At 43.3% G+C, this 19757-nt stretch overlaps 2 protein-coding genes across 2 annotated transcripts in view; both read right to left on the reverse strand.

Annotated features, from left to right (window-relative positions):
• The window catches only part of srgap1a (SLIT-ROBO Rho GTPase activating protein 1a), a 51487-nt gene extending 35984 nt beyond the window's left edge, over positions 1-15503 (reverse strand). The window contains exons 1-2 of the mRNA XM_068739784.1: positions 15440-15503; positions 979-1174 (exon numbers count right to left, since the gene is read on the reverse strand). Coding sequence (XP_068595885.1) covers positions 979-1174; positions 15440-15503 — 260 coding nt within the window. The remainder of the gene's footprint in view (positions 1-978; positions 1175-15439) is intronic.
• A 1941-nt stretch (positions 15504-17444) lies between these two features.
• Positions 17445-19585, reverse strand: rxylt1 (ribitol xylosyltransferase 1). Its single transcript, XM_068739780.1, has 6 exons — positions 19438-19585; positions 19114-19299; positions 18771-18873; positions 18347-18661; positions 18039-18209; positions 17445-17847 (listed from the first exon to the last, which is right to left on the reverse strand). Exons 1-6 carry the CDS (start codon positions 19583-19585, stop codon positions 17445-17447), a joined length of 1326 nt encoding a protein of 441 aa, XP_068595881.1.
• Positions 19586-19757: the final 172 nt, after the last annotated feature.

Genomic DNA, 19757 nt, shown 5'->3' on the forward strand with positions numbered 1-19757 from the left:
ATGATATTCGGGCATCTTAAGAAATGCGCTCCGAGACACTTGCAAAATGTTCGACCTGTCAGTAAAGTGAGCAGAGGACGTCATGCAACAAAACCCGCAGAGCGCCATAGCCAGCTTTACACGCGGACTCACACAGCTGCTGCAGCCATTGGAGATCCAGACAGCGCAAGGGGCTATTTGTGGATGGTGAGGACTGCACACACAAGTTTAAAGAGTGTGCTCATGTCTATTTGATTCCATGAGCAGACTCCCCACACTATAATGAGGCCAAAGAAATCCGTCCCGCTTTGTCATATCGTGATGCATCTTGACGGGGTAAGAGAAGTGACAGATGGTAGCAGACCGATGGGATGAAGATGAAAAGGTGACAGACACAAACAGCTTGTTTGATAAAGAACTTACAAGTATGGAAAGTTATTTAGTCTAAATACTCTGTCAGTCTTGAACTAAAATGTATAAAAACAAATTTATCAAAACGGCCGGGTTTTTTTTTTTTTAAACTATAAAATTCTCGTTCAAATCCGACAACTAAATACAAAAGATTTATTATTTTAGACTGTATCTTATTCAAGGAAATAGCTGCCGGTAGTGTAGCTTGTGTTGTTGAACATACAGTAAAGAGCGATCAAAGAACAAAAGTTTACTGTCTTGACAAAGAAGTCTGAAAAGTGGTTTTGGCATCTGTGTTGAAATGCATCTTGTACTTTCAATATTGATCCTCGTATCTGTCTTTCACCTGTTCAGGAGCGCATTACGCATGCCTGTGAGTAAGCCCAGCAGATTTCAGATCACACAGTGCACATCGAAAAGGAAAAGAAAGACAGACTCAGGAAAATCCCTTCACTGTGCAGCATCAACAAGTAGTAACTCAAGAAGTTAATAAATGATACGGTAGGAATGTCTTATTCTGATACTCAGAGTAGCCTCAGTCTCATAAGTGACCCCAGATGAAACCATAACATGAGGGCGACTCCTTACTTGTACTGCTGGTGGTCCTTGGTGCTGCGTGTCTTTGCCATGAAGCGTTCCGCCAGTTTCTCCAGGTTCCTCGAGTATTCCATCTCAATCTCTGCCTTCTTCCGGAAGAAATCCTGGAGGTCCTGCAGCAGCTGGACTCTCATCTCTGTCTGCTGGTCCAGACATTTCTGCTGTTCCACCAGCTGGGCCCGAATCTCTGAGGAGACGTGAAAAGGGAACAAACAGATTAGTATGGAAGGAGAATCGGAAGGTGGAGGTTATATATATATATTCTAAAAATGTAGAACCTCAGAGTTACCGTCAGACCTGTGTTTGCATGATAGCGCATTTTGTCCATTTTTAAAAAGGACATTTTCTCACAGGTAAAGACAGCGGCATGCAAAGCCAGACAAGCAGAAGGATATCAAGACTTCCATGTTTTATTGCAGCCAACTCTTGGAGATCAGAGAGGCACAGATGATTTTTACATTTAACTTTTATCACCAGCTATACTTGCAAAAGTGAGAGGTGGGTTGTTTTTTTTTCATCGGATGGAAAGCACGTGCACTGATGTGACGTGGATGTTGATGCACTTGTGCCCATCAGTGACAAAAAAAAGGAGGCCAGTGTTGCTTATTATCCTCCAGTTACAGGTCTTCTGAATGCTCATGGAAAAATCGGTCTCAGGTGTTTCATTAAGGCTGAAAATAACCCCATGATGAACAGAACATGATTCCCCTCACACCCATAGTTACAGCACAGAGTAACCCCCCCCCCGGACACACACACATACACACACAGTCACAGTGAAAGAAAGCAGAGGGTGACAACCTTGCTTAAACAGTCTGTATATGCAGGTGAATTACCCTTGGAGGTTCTGAAGATTTATGCCCGTCATTTAATTTAAATTTTACTCAACAAAAGAATTGCAATCTAACACAGACACACACAATTTGTTTTTATCTCATGTCCTCCATGGTCAGGGCCTGGTATAATGGATTTCTCCTAATGGACGTTAGCCTGGCCAGACATCTTCAGCAGAAGAAAACAGATTAATGAGGTGATTTAGAACCATGCTGACATCAGTAGAGGGAGCACGGAATGATCGCTAATATTAAAAGGAAACAACAAGACTGCAAAATGTCACAAACTATTTGTACAACGCACTGGACTGGATGTCAATAAGAGATGCGGCAAACGTTCAATTTGGATCCATCTTATTGTAAAAGTTCAAGTTACTCTGCTATTATACGGTGCATTCCTGTCATTCTGAGGTCATGTGCATAGTAACCGTGTGTGGAGGCCTCTGCTGTGGGATTTAGGTGTGGGGAGAGAAGTGCATCTGTGTGTTTAACCTCAGTGATCCTTTTCAAACAATGGCATTTCACTGAGGGTAGATGAGAGACAAAAATAACAGTGCAATGTTCCACAATGACAATAGCTGTCACTGTTTCGCTCTCCAAATATCACAGTTTCCAAGCAAACAATCCACCGACCTCCACAGGATTTTTCTAACAACATTCAGGTGCATGTTTCTTGCAGATTAAAATTAAGGGCTTTTAAAATTGTTTCCAACAATTCCCACTGAGTGAAAGACATCTCGTCAGCGATGCCCTGAATGGACATGATGATGATGATGATGATGATGATACAAACAATGAGGAAGCGCTGTTCTATCTTTGTGGGGATCAGCCTCGACTGAAGCCCTTTTGTTTCTGGACTGGATTTTATACAAGTGCTCCTTTGGAGGCCACATCACATACTTCCCATTAAGACCATTCACGACAAATATGTCCAGTGTTGCAGTTCAGACTAACGACTGATTTGCCAGATAGGCTGGTTCTATTGTCAAAGAAACTGCCCCGTCAGCAGGATGGGCACTGACCCACATTGTTGACCAGAGATGGGAAACTGGGCTTCAAAAACAAATCAGCTGCTGTCAGAGGGGCACAGAGGTATGTTTTCTTCCTCTCCTGAACCCAACAACATTCTCTCGCTCTACAATGTGCTCGGACCACCCAAATTATGCGTTTAGAATTAACTTTGTGATATGTCTAAAAAAGCGTCCGTTACTTTTGCTGAGAGCAGTGGCATAATCCTCTCTAGATTATTATAAAGGACCGAGTTCCTGCAGTTTGTCCTAGTTGATTACGGTCTCCACCAACAGCTATCTGGGACATGTCAGACCACATCGGTCGCCGGGCTACATTTGTCGACGGAGAGCGGTTCCCCAGCGCCACGTGAAACAGCAGGTGAAGTCTGAGGGGAGTGGGACAAAAGGCTGCCCCGCCTCAACACCCACTTGACCGATGAAGTTGTCCAAGTTTTTCATCGACCAACATGTGCCATACCTATTGATCAGATCCCAATTTCCCAAGTGATGACTTAAGGAATAATCAGATACATTAGAAGTACCCAACACAAATGAGGCTCAACAGATCCTCTCCAATCACATGAAGTGCAGCCAAACTACACACGATATGCTGCCAGCTATACTAAAGCATTTTGTCTCAAAATATAGAACTGGAAATGTGGGTCCCATTACAACATCTGACTGACATGTTAGCAGCTTCCAAAACCACACACATATCCAACGAAAGTACTGTAGGCTACCGTGAGCCAGAGAACGACTGTTAAAACAGTGGAAAAGAACCTGGCTGGCACATTTTCCTTTTTTAAACCTCATGAGTGGAGCCAATGTCCTCTGGGATATTTTATGGTCCAGCCCAGAGGACGGAGCTACTTCCGTGAAGTGACTTACAAGAGTTATGCATTATAGCAAGCCGGTGACGGAAGCTTTTTGTTGCTCACCGCTGCCAAAATCTTCCAAGCCCTAACTTCCTCTGACGCGTGTGAACACACACTCATATATATACACACATATAAAGAAATTATATGCAACTCCAACTTTTGGTTGACAAACTCCATCCAGGCATCATGGGATTGCTAGCGACTGACTAGCGACAGGCATCCTAATAACAATAATGTTTCACAAATTTTGAAAACAGAATAATGGATTTAAAAAAACTAAAATCACAAAGTCATCAATAAAATTCAGTGTTGCATATTTAGCACCAGCAATATCTTCCTCATACAAAATATAGTTGACCTCTTCTAGTATGAGCAAAGATTTTTCCAGGTGCTCGGTTTGTTTAACATTCAGGTTTAAAGAGCAAAAACGGGTATTATGTTTATCATATATTTTTTGTTTCTGCCTAACTAAGGCTAAATCACCTTTGTTCTTATAATTTTTGTTGAAGTAATATAGTTTGTTATGTATATTTGGTTATGGTACACATTTCTCACAGGTTGTGAGTCATTTACAAATGTATTATTCATTAAAACCGAAACAGAGACTCAACTCTTTAAGAATTAACCGAACTGAAACTGAAACCGAGGGCCAATTCCCACAACCGGACGGCACTCGTCTAACACCTATCTGGTAATACGCTCTCTGGGCTCTTGAATATTCTGTTTTTAAAAAAAGCATATCGACAGGAGAGTTTAAACAAAAGGAAATTATGCAACTGGAGATCAGTTGCAGAGATATTGGCTTGCAAAGATATTGATTTATGGACAATTTGCTTATATTTTCATGTTCTTACATTCTTCAACGGAATCCTTGTATTCGTCAAGAATTAAACAAGATATAAAGCTATGCGCCTTGGCTAAAAAAGCAAGCTACAAACCTTGCAAAGACTTTTTGAATCTCCTGGGAGTCTCACAGTCAGGACAAGGGACACAATTGTTAACATTGCTTCACTTTCACGCTTCATGCTGCAAGAGAATGTCAAAGACCAATGCTAAGGACAGGAAGCGGTTACATGAGAGTGGCTCAATATCAAAGAAAAGAGAATCTGTGAAAAATGCATTCATTTCTTTCAATCTCTTGGCCAGACTACATCCACCTTTCTCACGCATCTCTAATACATACCCTGCTCTGCCCTTCAGGGCCCAGGTGTGGATGCTTGTGTGTCAAATAAAGGAAAAGCGACAGAGATAATCTTTAGCCGGAGAACCAGTCCAGACAAAAGCCCTCAGCTTGTTCTGATGAAGACTTCTGTCTACTATGTATTTCAGAGATTCACACTGTATGCACAGTGTCTGAACATCAGATCCACTGATTTCTTTTTGAGTGTTAACCCGCTGAAAAGCAACACCTTCCCCCTTGGATGTGGCCTCCTTTGTCCTTTTGTTTGAGGATATTAGTGATGGGAGAGATAAAGGAGCTAAAGCTCATATGTCAAGGCAGTCAGAGGCAGACAGTCATCTTTTCATTCTTAACAAAGTTAACCTCAGGCAAAAGACTTGGCTGGGCAGGCCTATAGTTCTTACAGTTGGGACGTTTCTGCGGTCAGACAAATGCAGACATGAATGGCTTTAGAAACGGTGTCAGCCAACAAACATCTGGAATGGAGGCACACGGAGAATTTACTTTTCCCTGCAGCAAACAAAAAAATGAAAATGAAGCACACTGGGAGAAAATTTAATAATGAAAACGCTGAAAGATAATCCTACAACATGGTAAAGCAGTTATGTGGCTTGCAGGGACTGAAGAGTGGGGGTGGGGGTTCTGAGAGAATGTGGAGGAAGAGTTTATAAATTACAGCCACACACAATGCGACTTCTCACGTGCACGCGTTCATGCACTCTCGACACAAACACATACACACAAAAACACGCGTTAAATTGTAGGTTTGAAGAGAGGAGAAGAAACACTCATTTAAATTATTCCTATGACTTCCTGGATCAAGTTTCCGTGGTGACGGCCGGCAGCTTCATGGCTTCCACCTCACAGGAAACATCAAATATGGCTTTACTTTGCCCTGAGAAAGTTGAGTCAGCATTGGGTCAGACTTATTTTGTGCAAGGGAAGACGAGTGGAAAAACGTAACTCAACAAGTCACTACTAAATTAATCAGACTACTGTATTTAAATATCCAAAGTTGGCATCCGAGTGACCCCTTGATGTGACACTCAGTTCACTTCAGTGGCAAAGTAAGGAATGGCAGTTGAGCAAGTTGTGGAATCCAACGGAAGAGAGTTTATTTGGTGGGAAAGCTGCATCCTTTCTCAGATGTTGAAGGACCAACATAATATGTCAGCAAATTTAGGAAACAGGCTAAGTTAGCTAGCGTGCTGCTGGCAACTCACCAATAATCTTCAATATGTAGAATTATTGTCATCAATCTTCATGAGAATCACAAACAACAAAACTTTCCAAAGATTAACAAATGAAAGCTGGATGGGTTAACGCCCTGCTGGTACATCCTGGACTGCGTCACGACGGGAAGTAAAGTATTTTCTTCTAAATGTTTTGTGATATTTGATAGGCAAAATATTTTATCGTGGAACTGAGGATATAAAATTACCCTGATGGGAATGTTGCCATGTTTTTTTTTTTTTTTAATCAAAGTAATAAAACATCTTAAATTCAGCAACAATGTGTGACTTTCTGCTTGTTCCAAAGGCAAGCGATAATGCAATCCAAAATGGAAACTTCCATCTGCCTGTGTCTGGAGGCCAGAGAATAATGAGGATTCATCGGGGCACAATGGATGCCATGCATGTGACAAATTTCAAAACAATCCACATCATCAAGCTTGTTTTGTGTGGTGGGAGAACAAGGTGAGAAACCAAACTACAGTGCAAACGGAGCAAGAGCTGACATCCTTTTTGACTGGGTAAATGTTTGATTGCAACGTCAGGGCAGCGAATGGCCACTGTGCTTGCTGGAGATGACAACGTGACAGACCGCTGTGAACCTTCACAACAGAGTACATTAGGGCCAAACTCAGAGGGGTGCAGAAAGACCCTTTTTTTAGAGCAAGAACCCACGGAAAGCAATGATTCCTCCACAATTTGTAGCGTATCTATTAAACATCAAAGCGAAACATCAACCTTCACGCGTGTGTATTCTCTCCCTTTACTGACCACTCCTCACGTCACCACAAAAAAAACAGCACCTCACAGGATGTGTGGTTTTGTGGGCTTTTGATAGGGCTAAGCCAGAAAAACTGGTGGAGGGACTGAGGAGAAACAACTCTACTATTCAAGAGTCGTAGAGGCCCACTGGGGAGGAAACATGAGTACAGACAAATACAAAGACAATGCAAACACAGTAAAACATTATAAAGACGAGTTTTCAAATGACAGACAATTTCAAACTGGACAAAACACAGATAATAAAGATGCCAGCAAAATCTATTTAGGCTACACTTGTTTTGAAATAAAAACACAAACGTAGATTGAATGAAACCTTTTTTCCATTGGACAGGTTTAAATAGACAAAGCTACTTTCAAGTCAAAAAAGAAGAATGAGATAGATGTCTTATCTGCAAAGCAGCAGCTGGCTGAGACACATCACACACAGCCATCAAATAAAGAAAGGAACTTTTTTCAAGCCCTGCTGTGTGTACACAACAAGCAGCACTGATTACTAAGGGGATCTCGATTGAAAGATTTACAGGTAATGAGAGAAGTGCTACAGCAGTGGAGATGCTGCAGTGCGGCTAAAAGTACTTACTAATCAAGATTGATGTTTATTCCATCAATCTGTCTTAAATAAAACGAAATGCATAATACATGAATGAGGAGAGACAAATCAGGAAATACAGTTTGATGGCATCAACCGACTCTAGGAAAACAGTTCATGAAGTTAAGATATGCACAGCAGCCAAATTTAAGGAAACCGTTTGCCTATTAAAAAAGATGGCATAAATACAAAAACAGAAATCAGCTGGCTCTGGTGTAGCTGTAAATAGCATCAAGGACAAGGGGGGGGCGGATAAACCATCACACATAGACAACCAAGAGGCATTTATCTAAACGTTTTCTGGAGTGTGAAGTTGCTGAAAACTTTGCACACAAGATTTTCCACCAGCTTTCTTGGTTCATCTTTTCTCACACGTTGCTCAGAGTTGTGACGGCTGAGTCGACTTGAGCCTCGTGTAAACATATTCATTTTGGGAATGTGGAGTCTGATCTCTGGAAGGAAGGAAGGAAGGGTCGAGAGATACAAGAGCGGTCCTTCAACTGTACAGAAAATACATTGTCTTCATTAAACTGAGACGGGTTAAGATCAGCTTATTAAACAGGCTAATCATTTCAAGATTATTTGGTTCTTGCAAGGATTTCGTTATTTCAAATATCTTCAAAGGCATAAATTCAAAGACGTTGGAAAAAATGTACTTTCAAAATGTTGGGGTATTAACTATGAATAAAAACAATCTGCCTATCGATCTATGATAAAAACAAGCGTGCGAAGCAGTTCTACTGAATCTAAATCTGATTGTCCAAACTGAATAATGATAGTATGGACCAACGGATACAAAGCACTGGATGACAACAACATGAACAGATTTTATTTATTTTAAAAGCACAATGACAAGCAGAGTTGGACGTAACTTACGGCAAAGGAAACTGACTGAAGGGTTTAACCTCCAGTCACAGGAAAACACCACTGAGATCTCGTCTTCGAGCCATAAATCGAAGCAAACGCATAATTATACAAACAGGAAAGACTTCTTCATTTAGCTTCAACCAATCTAAACACGCTTTACTGGCTGTTTAAGAACTCTGAATGAGTCATCAGGGACCAAGAAAGAGGGAGCATTGCTCGTCGACTGCAAATAACCAAGGTGACAGTCTCAAAGCAAACGTCTGGAGAGTGAGGAAACTCAATACTGCACAGGAAGACTTGGTTTCTTAAATATTTGCTCAACCTTCCTCTTATGAAACCTTAAAATAAACCAGACAGAGGACTCTTGAGGAGAGTGGTAGGTAGAAACAAATAATTATATGTTAATGTCAGCACATTGAAAAACCATGTATGTTAAGGAAAACACAAACAAATAGTATTACCAACATTTCAGTCAGTTATTCCCACCCCCGAACTATGATCACAATTTACCGGTGCTGTAAGAGGGGCAAGTCTTTTTAGCCATGTCAGTGACGCGTCTTTGTAAACTGAACAAAGACACAGCCGACTGGTTTAATCGCATCTCGATCTCTCCCCTCTCTCAGGTTTCAGGCCGAGTACCCTCACCCTGTCCTGCACTCCAGCCTGAACACCAATCAGTCGCCTTGTCAAAGTCAGAATCACTGCAAGCAGTTTGGCATTCTAACATCTGGGAAACAAACACGCACACACACACACACACACACAGATAGACTCAAAGGGAGAACATGAGCAAATGAAAAGGCTTTAGAAGGAACTCATTTTTAGATAATTATAGTGGAAGCCAATACCGAGGAAATGACAGAGAGCTACATGCCGTTATCTACCCCCCCCCCCCCCGACCTGCCCTCAGGGAGGCTTTAACTGACGATCTTCTCCCACTGTTCTAAGAACCAGGAGCCAACTCTGAGAGAGCAGGCTCTCAGGCACCAAAATGACACGGATGTCTTTCACCAAAAGGCTTCCTGAATATCTCAGCGAGAGCCTCTCTCACCTTTCCAGCATGAATACCGACTTGGCAGGACCGGGCAGGTGAAATCAGTAGCCAGTTCTGCCTGTGGGGAGCAGCGGGACACACAGATCTGTCCAATGTTTTTTGGGATTACACACGAGATCTGAGAATGTGACCAACCTCAGGGGCAGCTGCTCCGAGCACAAGAGCGTGGAACAAAGAGCAAAAAAGAACAGACAGATCAGCTTTCACTGCTCTTTGTTTCTCCTCACAGTAGCAAGCAAGTCTCGAGCTTTCTATTTTCTGCCTCCCACAGAGTGGGGGGAGAGAGAGAGAGAGCGAGAGGCCATCCTTTCGTGCATGTGTAACCGCGCTCCGGTCACGCATGAACCACACACCAGACAGGTTGCCATGCATCACACTTCCGAGGCACGCCATTTTAACCCGGACAAATTACAGCACTGCGGGAGAGACAGTAGCTTCCCTCCACGATGTATGATTAAAAAGTACTGTATAAGATACATGAGGCCACAATGTCTGTGTCCGTGCTGGGCAGTGCGACTGAGCACGTGCATCCAAACACAAAAACACATTTCTGAAATGCTTTTTTTTTTGCAGTTTAAGTTGCACAGATGGGCATCAATATGCACCTGAAAAATAGACACAGATTTATTTGACTGAATGGCCTACAATCATTCTCAATCCCTGTCATCTGCAGGAAAGCCACAGCCATCTAGCAAATCAAGTTGGCAGGACTTGCGGGAATTCAAGTCGTGGAGCAGGTCAGGAGTTTGGATCAGAGGATCAGGTTCTCCTGCACAGCGGGCTGCCAGCAGAGGGTCAGAGAGAGGACACTAACTATCACATAAGCAAGATGATGGCAGCCAAAAAAAAGCATGAACAAGAAGACTATAGAAAAATCTATCAGCTATTTCATCTGTTGCATAATAACCACATGACACGAGGCCTCAACAACAATAAATAGTGCGATTTATGTTTAATCTGCTGAACAAAGTAGCCTGTAAAGCCTTTAAAAGTGGGGGAACATATCTAGCATCTTAATCCATAGATGCCTCTTCTTATTTAAAAACCTCCACATATCCATTACTGCTTTTGCAACTACAGTACGGCTCCAGTTTCCATCCGGGGGGCGGGGGGGAGTGTGGAGGAGAGTTTGGTTCCGAGCAGACAAGACGTCGGCTCAGGCCTCCTCCTGTGGCAGCCCACGATGAACCTTGATCGAGAAGCCAATAAGGTAAGAGCAGAGACCGCAGGAAACCGATTCCCCTGCACTACTAAAAACAGACAGAGTGTTACAAGAGGCCGAGTGACCACACAAAAACACCACAAGACATTTTGGGGTGTCCGCTGGAGACTGAATTTTGAAATTATAGATGGTTGTTTCTTTGCTTTCAGCTCTAATTCATCAATCTTACAAACACAAAAGGGGTCGGCACTTTAGACGATAATCATTTTACAAAACCACGGCAGAAACAGAAGCCACATCGTGCCGGCTGTGACAATGTTAATTCAAATAACCAATAACCCAGGTGGTTGTTAGTTTACTACCGTAACACCAAGTACAGCTACAAACTTTGTGATCGAGTTTTCATGCCGGTTGCAATAATGACAGATCTGCATTACCTGGTTTGAGGCTCCTCTCTGACCACATCACTAGAGATTTGATCTGACCTAATGGCTTGTTTGTCGCACCAAATAAAAGACCACTGCACAGCATGCCGGCTTGTTAAAAGATAAAGCAACCAAGGGACATTGCATGTAAACTGGTGAGAACATGTTTAAGCAAAATGAGGCTTGGATTTAAAACTGTATGCAGGTCAGCTTGAGGCTTCATGAGGCCAGGGAACCTGAGATGAACAGTTTACCGTGGTCAGTTGGGTTTTGACAGAGAAAAGAGAAAGTCAAGGTGGCAGATGACACATTGTTTAATGGAATGTGGGAGGTAAGAACCAACTGGAGACTTGTAGCACTCATCTTGAAAAGCCTTCATCGACGCTTAACACATAAACGGCTTCATTTGGAAGATAAACCAGCTGAACACACAAACACACACACACACACAAAGATTAGACCAAATCAGCCAAGGCAGAACTCGCAGCCTCTGCCTTCACTTATTCCTGTCCTGACCTCGTACCCTTCCTTCCCATCCCCCCCAATCTCCTTTCCTCTAATCCAGTCCTGCTGGGTGGCAGACAGCAGTATGTTCTGATGATCAAACAGTGTCTGTCTGCCTTCCTGTCTTTCCATCTGCTGCGCTCCATCAGTGGTTCAAAGGAATTAAAATTGTCTAGAAAGTTGCTAAAATCTCTCCAAAACCTTCTGAACTCTTACTTTTATTTCATCCCCACAACGAAGATTTAATTCCTCTGTTTCTCTTATGGCCCAATGCCTGATTCAGCACAGCTACACAATAAATCACAATCCGTTTTAGCAGGTTCAGTCATCCCACACAAACACCATCAGAGCAGGGGAGGGGGGGGGGGGGGGGCAAGCAGCAGAACGTGGTTTTACCGAAGAGTAGCGATAATACATCACGATTCATGTTGCATCTTCAACATGATCTGAACTGCTCCCTTTTAGGATTGTCTCTGGTTTAGGGATGCAGGAGCATGAATGGGGGTTGCTTTGGATTGCAAGGGGGCGTGAGGGGTCAGGGGTGGCTACCCTAATGTCCTGGTGGTCTTTGTGGCGGTACTGAAAAGCACAGCAGGGAAGGTGAAGCATTACTTTCTCAGCAGAGTTTATTAAAACTGCAGAAAGGATGAGCATCAAACAGATGGCGCCGTCAACAACTGTCGACTTCATCCGGCTGCGCAATTGCAAGTTTATGCACAAAACACACACCAATACCGAACACTATGCCATACAACTGGGGCGAACACACTATAGAGAAAGGGGGGGAAAAACAGATGAGTGGGTGGATGGATGCGTGATGCTGCGGAGAAGTGCTCCAGGGGGGCAATTCCAGTCGTCTTTCAACCTCTAACCTCCATCACCACCTTTGAGAAAGATGCAGCATCACAGATCAAAAAACATTCTCTGGAGAATGCTGGCATCAACCGATCCGCGGCAACAAGTTCATGCAATCGTTTGTTTTGGTGCTGAAAATGGCAAAGTTCAAAGAACAGAGTCTTGCTTGGAAGTCCAAGTAAAAAAAAATTCTATAGCACATCTAAAATAAAACACAGCATCACCCAGAATTCTGGGGAAAAAAAGGACAAAACAGAAAAAAAAAGTTTAAACCACAAAGAATTGTTCAGCTGCAAAAATAAATAAAGACATGTCCTACCATGGGGCTGCAGCACGGCGTTAACGGGGTGGAATCCGACCGTCACAAGACGTCAGGCTACAGCGACAGCTGGACTCAACAGCTGCTCATGTTGCCACACAGGAATTTTGGTTTTATATATATTTACTAATCAATTATTCATCCTCTGACATTAAATGGCCTACATTAACTCCCACTGTAGCTATTGTAATTGCACCTATCCCTTTTAGCAAAATTCAGGCTATCTGAAACATAATGATGACCATATGAAGAGAGAACAATCTCCTGCTTTTACTGTCCCTGCATGCAAACACAGGGAGCATGCAGAGGGGTAAGGGCTCTGACTCCAACAGCAATGAAAGGAGGTCAAAGGGAGCGACCCGAATGATGCTCTGGGAGAGGTTAAAGGAGTCCTGAGCAAGCCTCAGTCTGACATCAGACCAGCATCTTGTAAAACAGTGTGTTGATACTAAATCCAATATACACAACAATAAGGTGGAGAGCACAATCATGTTATAAAAGTTTAATCTACCTTTTCTAACAAGATTTCTACAAGGGTCAGGTTAAAAAGTCTTAAAAAATAATTTTCTTGTCATGGAAAACAGGCACTTTGAGATTTTCCCTTTTGCATCAAGCAGCAAATAAAGGTGAGTGTGACGTGTGTGTGTGTGTGTGTGTGTGTGTATTTACTATGCGTGTTCTTCAACACGACTAGTGCATGGACACATTGCCAAATTGATTTTGAAAATACACCCTGCGGTCCTTACCCACAACCAATCCTTAGCCTGCTTGAAATCACTAGAACAGACTCCAAACGATGCACACGCTAAAGCACAAAACAAATTCCACTGCCTTAATCTAATCTCCTTAATGGCTCTGTTTTCCCAAAACAAGCAGAGTCTTGATATAGATGACAATTTTGGCAATTAACAACAATTAAACCCCCATGTTACAGAGCTTTTTTCAAAAAAGTATAATTTCCTTGGACTGGCATTGATTCTCATTTCATGTCCTGCGCTCATTAACTCGTGTTTGTGTGTGTGTGTGTGTTGTTTATTGTCGGGGGTGTGTGTGTGTGTGTGTGTGTGTGTGTGTGTGTGTTGTTTAGTGTCGGTGTGTGTGGGCGTGAGTGTGTGTGTTGGTCGTCGTCAACAGCATTGCAAAGCAATAGCCCCTTACGCCTAGGATAGGCGCTGGGGCCTAATTACTCAAAATGATCTAATCCTTTCACATTATATACCTTAATCGTTTTAGAAAATGTCAGCACCCGCATTTCACACGTCATTCATTTCACATTGTAATCCTTAATTAAGTTCCAGCAAAACATGGATTTGGTTTATTTTTGTGGTACTGCATGACAATTTAGAAGCTTCGTCATCTCTTGCTCAGCATCCCCCGCTTTGACCACTCTTCGTCATTTAATAGAGACTGAAGCCCTTAATCATCCTCACAGAGAGAATAAAGGGTGCTGAGCATTCCTTGAAAATGAGGACTCATGCCCATCCCCTCAAGCAGCGTCGGGTCTTTCAGTTCTCTGCCAAGCCAGGAGTCTATTAGATGCGTAAAAACACGTGAATCTCATCGTTAGCCGGAGCAGCCAGTCACCGGCTACTCACTGACTCACAGTGGGAAATAGCACAGAATTAATCTTTACTTATTTATGTTATTTTCAATTTAGGTTGGATTTTTTTTTTTTGTGCGCAACGTCGATTTTCGCTGCGCGAAGACAGTATCAGCTGTGCGTAATTACGCACGATCTCACCTTAGAGGGAACGTTGCCCATGCCCTCTCCCCCTCCCCCTCCCGACCCCCCCCCCCACCCACTCTGGACTCAAAGTTGGATACAGGCAGTTGGTATCTATCTCAGCATGCAAACAACACTTTAGCTGGCTGGGATCCGAATCCCTTCGGGGAAGCCCGGAGCAGCGACTTGGTCTTTCCTGCAATGTTTGTGAAATAAAACCAGGTAACATCCTTCAAAGTGTTTGATCACACCTGCTGAATCAATTCAAATACACCCAAAGGGAGAAACATAAATAAACACATGAATATAATAAAATGGAGAGGACCCAGCGGATAGCGGAACGTGTTTCAGCAGATGGAGGACCAGACTAGCCGACAGGACAAGCTCTGTTCACCGGCGACACGTTCGAGCCGGCGGGGAACACTTTCAATGCTAACAAAGAAAAAAGAACTCAATTACCAATCTTTTTATTTGATTTTTCTAATCACCTTCACGCAATTGTTTGCTGAAATACACAGCAGGGAAAAACTGCAGAAACTTTTTCATTCGACATACAACCTCCCGGGCTACGACTCATTGTACAGGCTGAGCTAAACTAACGCTACCCCCGGTCCGAAGCACTCCTCCAGCGGCTCCAACGAGCACGCTACCCCCGGTCCGAAGCACTCCTCCAGCGGCTCCAACGAGCACATTAACCCCGGTCCGAAGCACTCCTCCAGCGGCTCCAACGAGCACGCTACCCCCGGTCCGAAGCACTCCTCCAGCGGCTCCAACCAGCACGTTACCCCCGGTCCGAAGCACTCCTCCAGCGGCTCCAACCAGCACGTTACCCCCGGTCCGAAGCATTCCTCCAGCGGCTCCAACGAGCACGCTACCCCCGGTTCGAAGCACTCCTCCAGCGGCTCCAACGAGCACATTAACCCCGGTCCGAAGCACTCCTCCAGCGGCTCCAACGAGCACATTAACCCCGGTCCGAAGCACTCCTCCAGCGGCTCCAACGAGCACGCTACCCGGAGCTAAACATTCACTCCCACGTACCTTTCACTTGACTCTCGTACTCCACGATGATTTCTTTATCCTTTTTAAACCTCGGCGTGGACATTTTCCGCCTTCTTTGTGCCGCAGGCTTGTTGTAAACTTCTTGTGAGAAGAAAAATAAATTGTCAACAAGATGGATTTTAACGCAACAAATGCATCCCCGCACTGGAGGATGAAAAAATACAAAGACGAGGCAAGAAAAAAGAAACGCGAGACAAAAAGATTGATTTAACTCAAGGAAAGGGGGGAGCAGGGGGGGGGGAGGGCTAGAACTTCCCACCGGATAAACTGTGAAGACGCGGCAGAACGAATGCGCAATCCTGGCCGCTCCAGCCAGCGGGGTCCGCGCGGTGCGGCGGTGCGGCCGCCACCACAGAAGAACAGAAACAACAACAACCACGCAAGTTTCAGCGTCCCTGCGTCAGAATTCACTGTAAACTAGTGTCAATGATGCGCTGTGATGGCGCCAAAGTCCGCCCAAACCGCGGGTCTGTGTATTTTAGTAGTGGTTTCCAGTTTTGGCACACACACGCACTAACCCCCCCCAGCCGCTCTCCCTCGCCAGCTGAAGGAAGGGCAGCGGGAGAGGGAGGGATCTGCGCACACGCAGCGAGTGGACGGACACCAGTGGGGTGAGGGAGAGACCGCGCGGACCATCCAAAATATTGGTTTTCCCTGAAACGTTTGATGTATTGTGTCATTTTTTAATGTTCTTATTTAGTCTATGTCTTCATTCTCTTAGTTATAAAGATCCATCGACTAGGGAGCTACACAATTATATAAGATGTGATTATTGCTTGAATGATTCGGATGAATGAATGTGTACACAAGCCAAATCCGGTCCTCATAAAAGAAACAGAAAATATCACGATGTTTCCACATTGTATCGCTTGAGCTGTGCTGTTTTAATAAAGTTTTTTTTTTTTACTCCACATTTCACCGGACTTCACTGTCGTAGTTCACAGCGCCATCTGTCGGTAAAATAAAAGCACAGAATATGCACGTCCGCGGACTACTTTTCAGGCCATCACTTTATTATACTTATTTAAAAAAAAAACATGCAGAACACTGAAATAAAGAGAACAAAAAGAAACGAATTGGTTGATCAGAAAAGCAATACATGCCACAGCAGCAACATCCATTTTCAAGATGCTCACAATACAAAATAGTTCAATAAACCACTTTCAGAGAGGGCCAACATTTGCCAACGCCTTCAGTCATCCTTACGAATCTCAATACTAAATAGATACAAAATACGAAAATAAAATATAACTGGATTTAGAAAAAAAATTGCACCATTGTGTAAATAAAATAGAAAACAATATTTTGCAAATCAACTGTTTCAAGACAGATTTTACCAGAACCTATAGAGAACGGTAACACCCCTCATTCACACACCTTTTCCTTCCTTTGCTACTCAGTCATGACACTATCACCGACAATTACCAACAAACGCCGACCAGTCAGGTGTTTTTGGGGTATTCCACAAACGTCCCTATTGCCCTTGTAACCATCTCATTTTTTAAAAAGAAAACATGTTGCTGACATCACAAACAGAATAAGAATATATACAATAATCAACAGAGTCAATGAGGTAATCAATTACCCGGTCAATTGTGTACATGCTCACAATGTTTAGGAAAATATTATCATCTTTTTTTATGTTTTATACAGCATCCCAAAAGTTTATGGGTTGTATGCAACCCCAAAAATTGCACTGGCAGTTTATTATTAATTAATTCCAAAATTCCTGCACATTCCACCATTGTAAACATTAAGATGATGAATATGCATCAGCGCCACAGGGCCCTTTACTATCTGGTATTCAACACTTTACAACACACACAAAGTAAATGGTGCTAGAATAACCCATAAATATGGAATATTCAAGTTCTAGAAACAGTAGTATGACACATTTCTCCACAAACCACAACAAATAAAGAAATGAATATTGAACACCTATCTTTGATCGTTTGTTCATCCCTTAATTAATTAAGCACCATGCTCAGCCACTTTTAAATATAGTCTCTTCTATGACCTCAGTGAACCGCTCCTTCATCTGCTGACGGAAGCTGGCGTACCACTCCAACAGCCTCCTCCTCCTGTCCACTCTCTGCTCCTGGTTCATCCCTCTCTCCCTCGCCAAGATGGCTGGTAGCTCTTTCCAATTACTGATGAAGATGAAGGGTGCTCCTGCAGCTTTCAGCAGTCGCAACGGGGAGCTGGGTCCGGCTGCACAGGTACCAGGTGTCAGCACGTCTTCAACCACGGGCACTGAGCCGTACGAGCAGGCCTCGTAGATGCGGTAGCACTCTGTGTTGATCCCTACCGGGCAGAGTGTGAGTTCACTCTGGGCCAAAGCTGTTTGATATTGTTTCAGACTGTCTGTTGTCTCCTGAGGGAGCCACCTGCAACAAGGAGGGAGGACATACTGTAATAGATAGCCAAGATAGTTCAGTATTGCTCAAATGAGACAATTCACGTCGTAGATTTGTCTCACCACAACTCAAATTTATACTTTCATATTTCCAGAACCTGAAATTAAACATTTGAAATGGGCAAACACAGTAGATACTGGGACATGAGATTGATTACTTACCTCTCCCTGGCACCAGTGATGCATTCCGTTTCCAGTCCAGATTGTTTCAGCACCTGCATGAGATGTTCTCTGGAGGAATTTTTGTAAACTGTTCCTAAGAAATTGCAAAGGTATGGTCTGCTAGAGGTGATCAGTTGGGCATTGGGCCTGATCATAGGAAACTGCCTGTAACTGCACAGAGACAGTCCAATCAGAGCATGAAGATAATATTCTTCATTTAATGAACAGTCTGCTAAAAGTTCAATATATTCATCAGCAATGATGCACACACATGCACACACAAGAAGGTCTAATACAAAAAGACATACGTGGCAACACCAAGAGGCCACTGGAAGACATCCTTGTCATTGACCCAAGGGCTGTCATACACCAGAAACAGCAGCTCCACAAAGCCACCATTTCTCTTTAGGTAGGGGCCGATCCAATCGTTGTTGCAGCGCTCATTGCCAAGAAGCACCACGGCCACATGGGATATCGTGTGGGACTGCACCATAGACTGGACATGCTCCAGCCATCGTGTGGCGTAAGAGACCTTCTGCTGCTCACGACCATTCAGCACCAGAACCAGGCTGTTCATATCCATAGGAACATGACCCTGGACTACAGCCGGTCCTGTGTAGAAACTTAAGATACGAGGCAAAGAAGAGAGTGACGAGGGGCAGTAAATCAGCGCGCTCAATGGGTGTATGATATGAGGAGTTATATTTTGGAGATCAAAAGCAGACTTGTTACCTGAAATCTATCATTCCTGACTGCAGCTCCCCTTCTCTCCATTGTGCTACCTTATCAGTAGGGTTGAGGGGTCCTTCTAAAATATGCTCCCAAAGGTAAAGGCCTGAGGAGAAGATGAGGGTGCGACACTCATGACCACTACAGGCAATTACATGTGAAACTGTCTGTATAATTCATCTTTGAAAAGAAAAAAAATAAATTCTCACAGGGACCATCAATATTAAAATATAATATAATAAATTATAAAGCCATTAAAAGAAAGCATGTTAGTGTCCGCATCAATGCACACAACCCGAACATTTCAAGGCCCAATCACAACACCGCCCGTAACGCAACAACTTACCAATGGCGGCTTTCCCCCAGATTTGGACTTTGTGTCTTTTGGGTTTGTTCACGTCAATTTGAGCCAAGTGCTTTTTAAAGACGTCTCTCCTTCTGTTGAGGGCAGAATTGTATTCAACCTGTTCATCCTCCCACGGGTTCCATTCGTCGTTTAGAAATGGAGCAGCGCCGCCATCTCTGACACCGCCTACATAAAAATGCATTTTGTATTCACAAAATGTGTTACTTTTTTTGTGTTGTAGAACATCGATAAATACATCGATAAATACGTTTTTGGGTTGTCATTTTGTCAGCATTATAACGGTCGTGTGTCACGGGAAATTACCTGCCGGTTCGCCGTTCTCTTTCTTCACTACCCTGTGGACGCGAGATATTACTTTGCTACTGAAGAAAACATTATACGCAGCATAGAGAGAAAATGCCACATAGGCAAAAATGATTAAAAGGAATAGCTTTCTTTTCGGTATTTTCATTTTATCGCTTTCCGTTTTTTATTATTATTATTATCAGGTTACCATTGTGTAGCTCGTCTCCATATTTTGCGTGAGGACCCTTGTTTACATCAAGAGGACCCCTTGATAGAGCCCAATATATAATGCCTGTTCTAAATAAGAAGGTTTATATATAAATTAGCTGTTGCGTATT

This window comes from Brachionichthys hirsutus, chromosome 5, assembly GCF_040956055.1.
Source record: "Brachionichthys hirsutus isolate HB-005 chromosome 5, CSIRO-AGI_Bhir_v1, whole genome shotgun sequence".
Taxonomy (NCBI): Eukaryota; Metazoa; Chordata; class Actinopteri; order Lophiiformes; family Brachionichthyidae; genus Brachionichthys; species Brachionichthys hirsutus.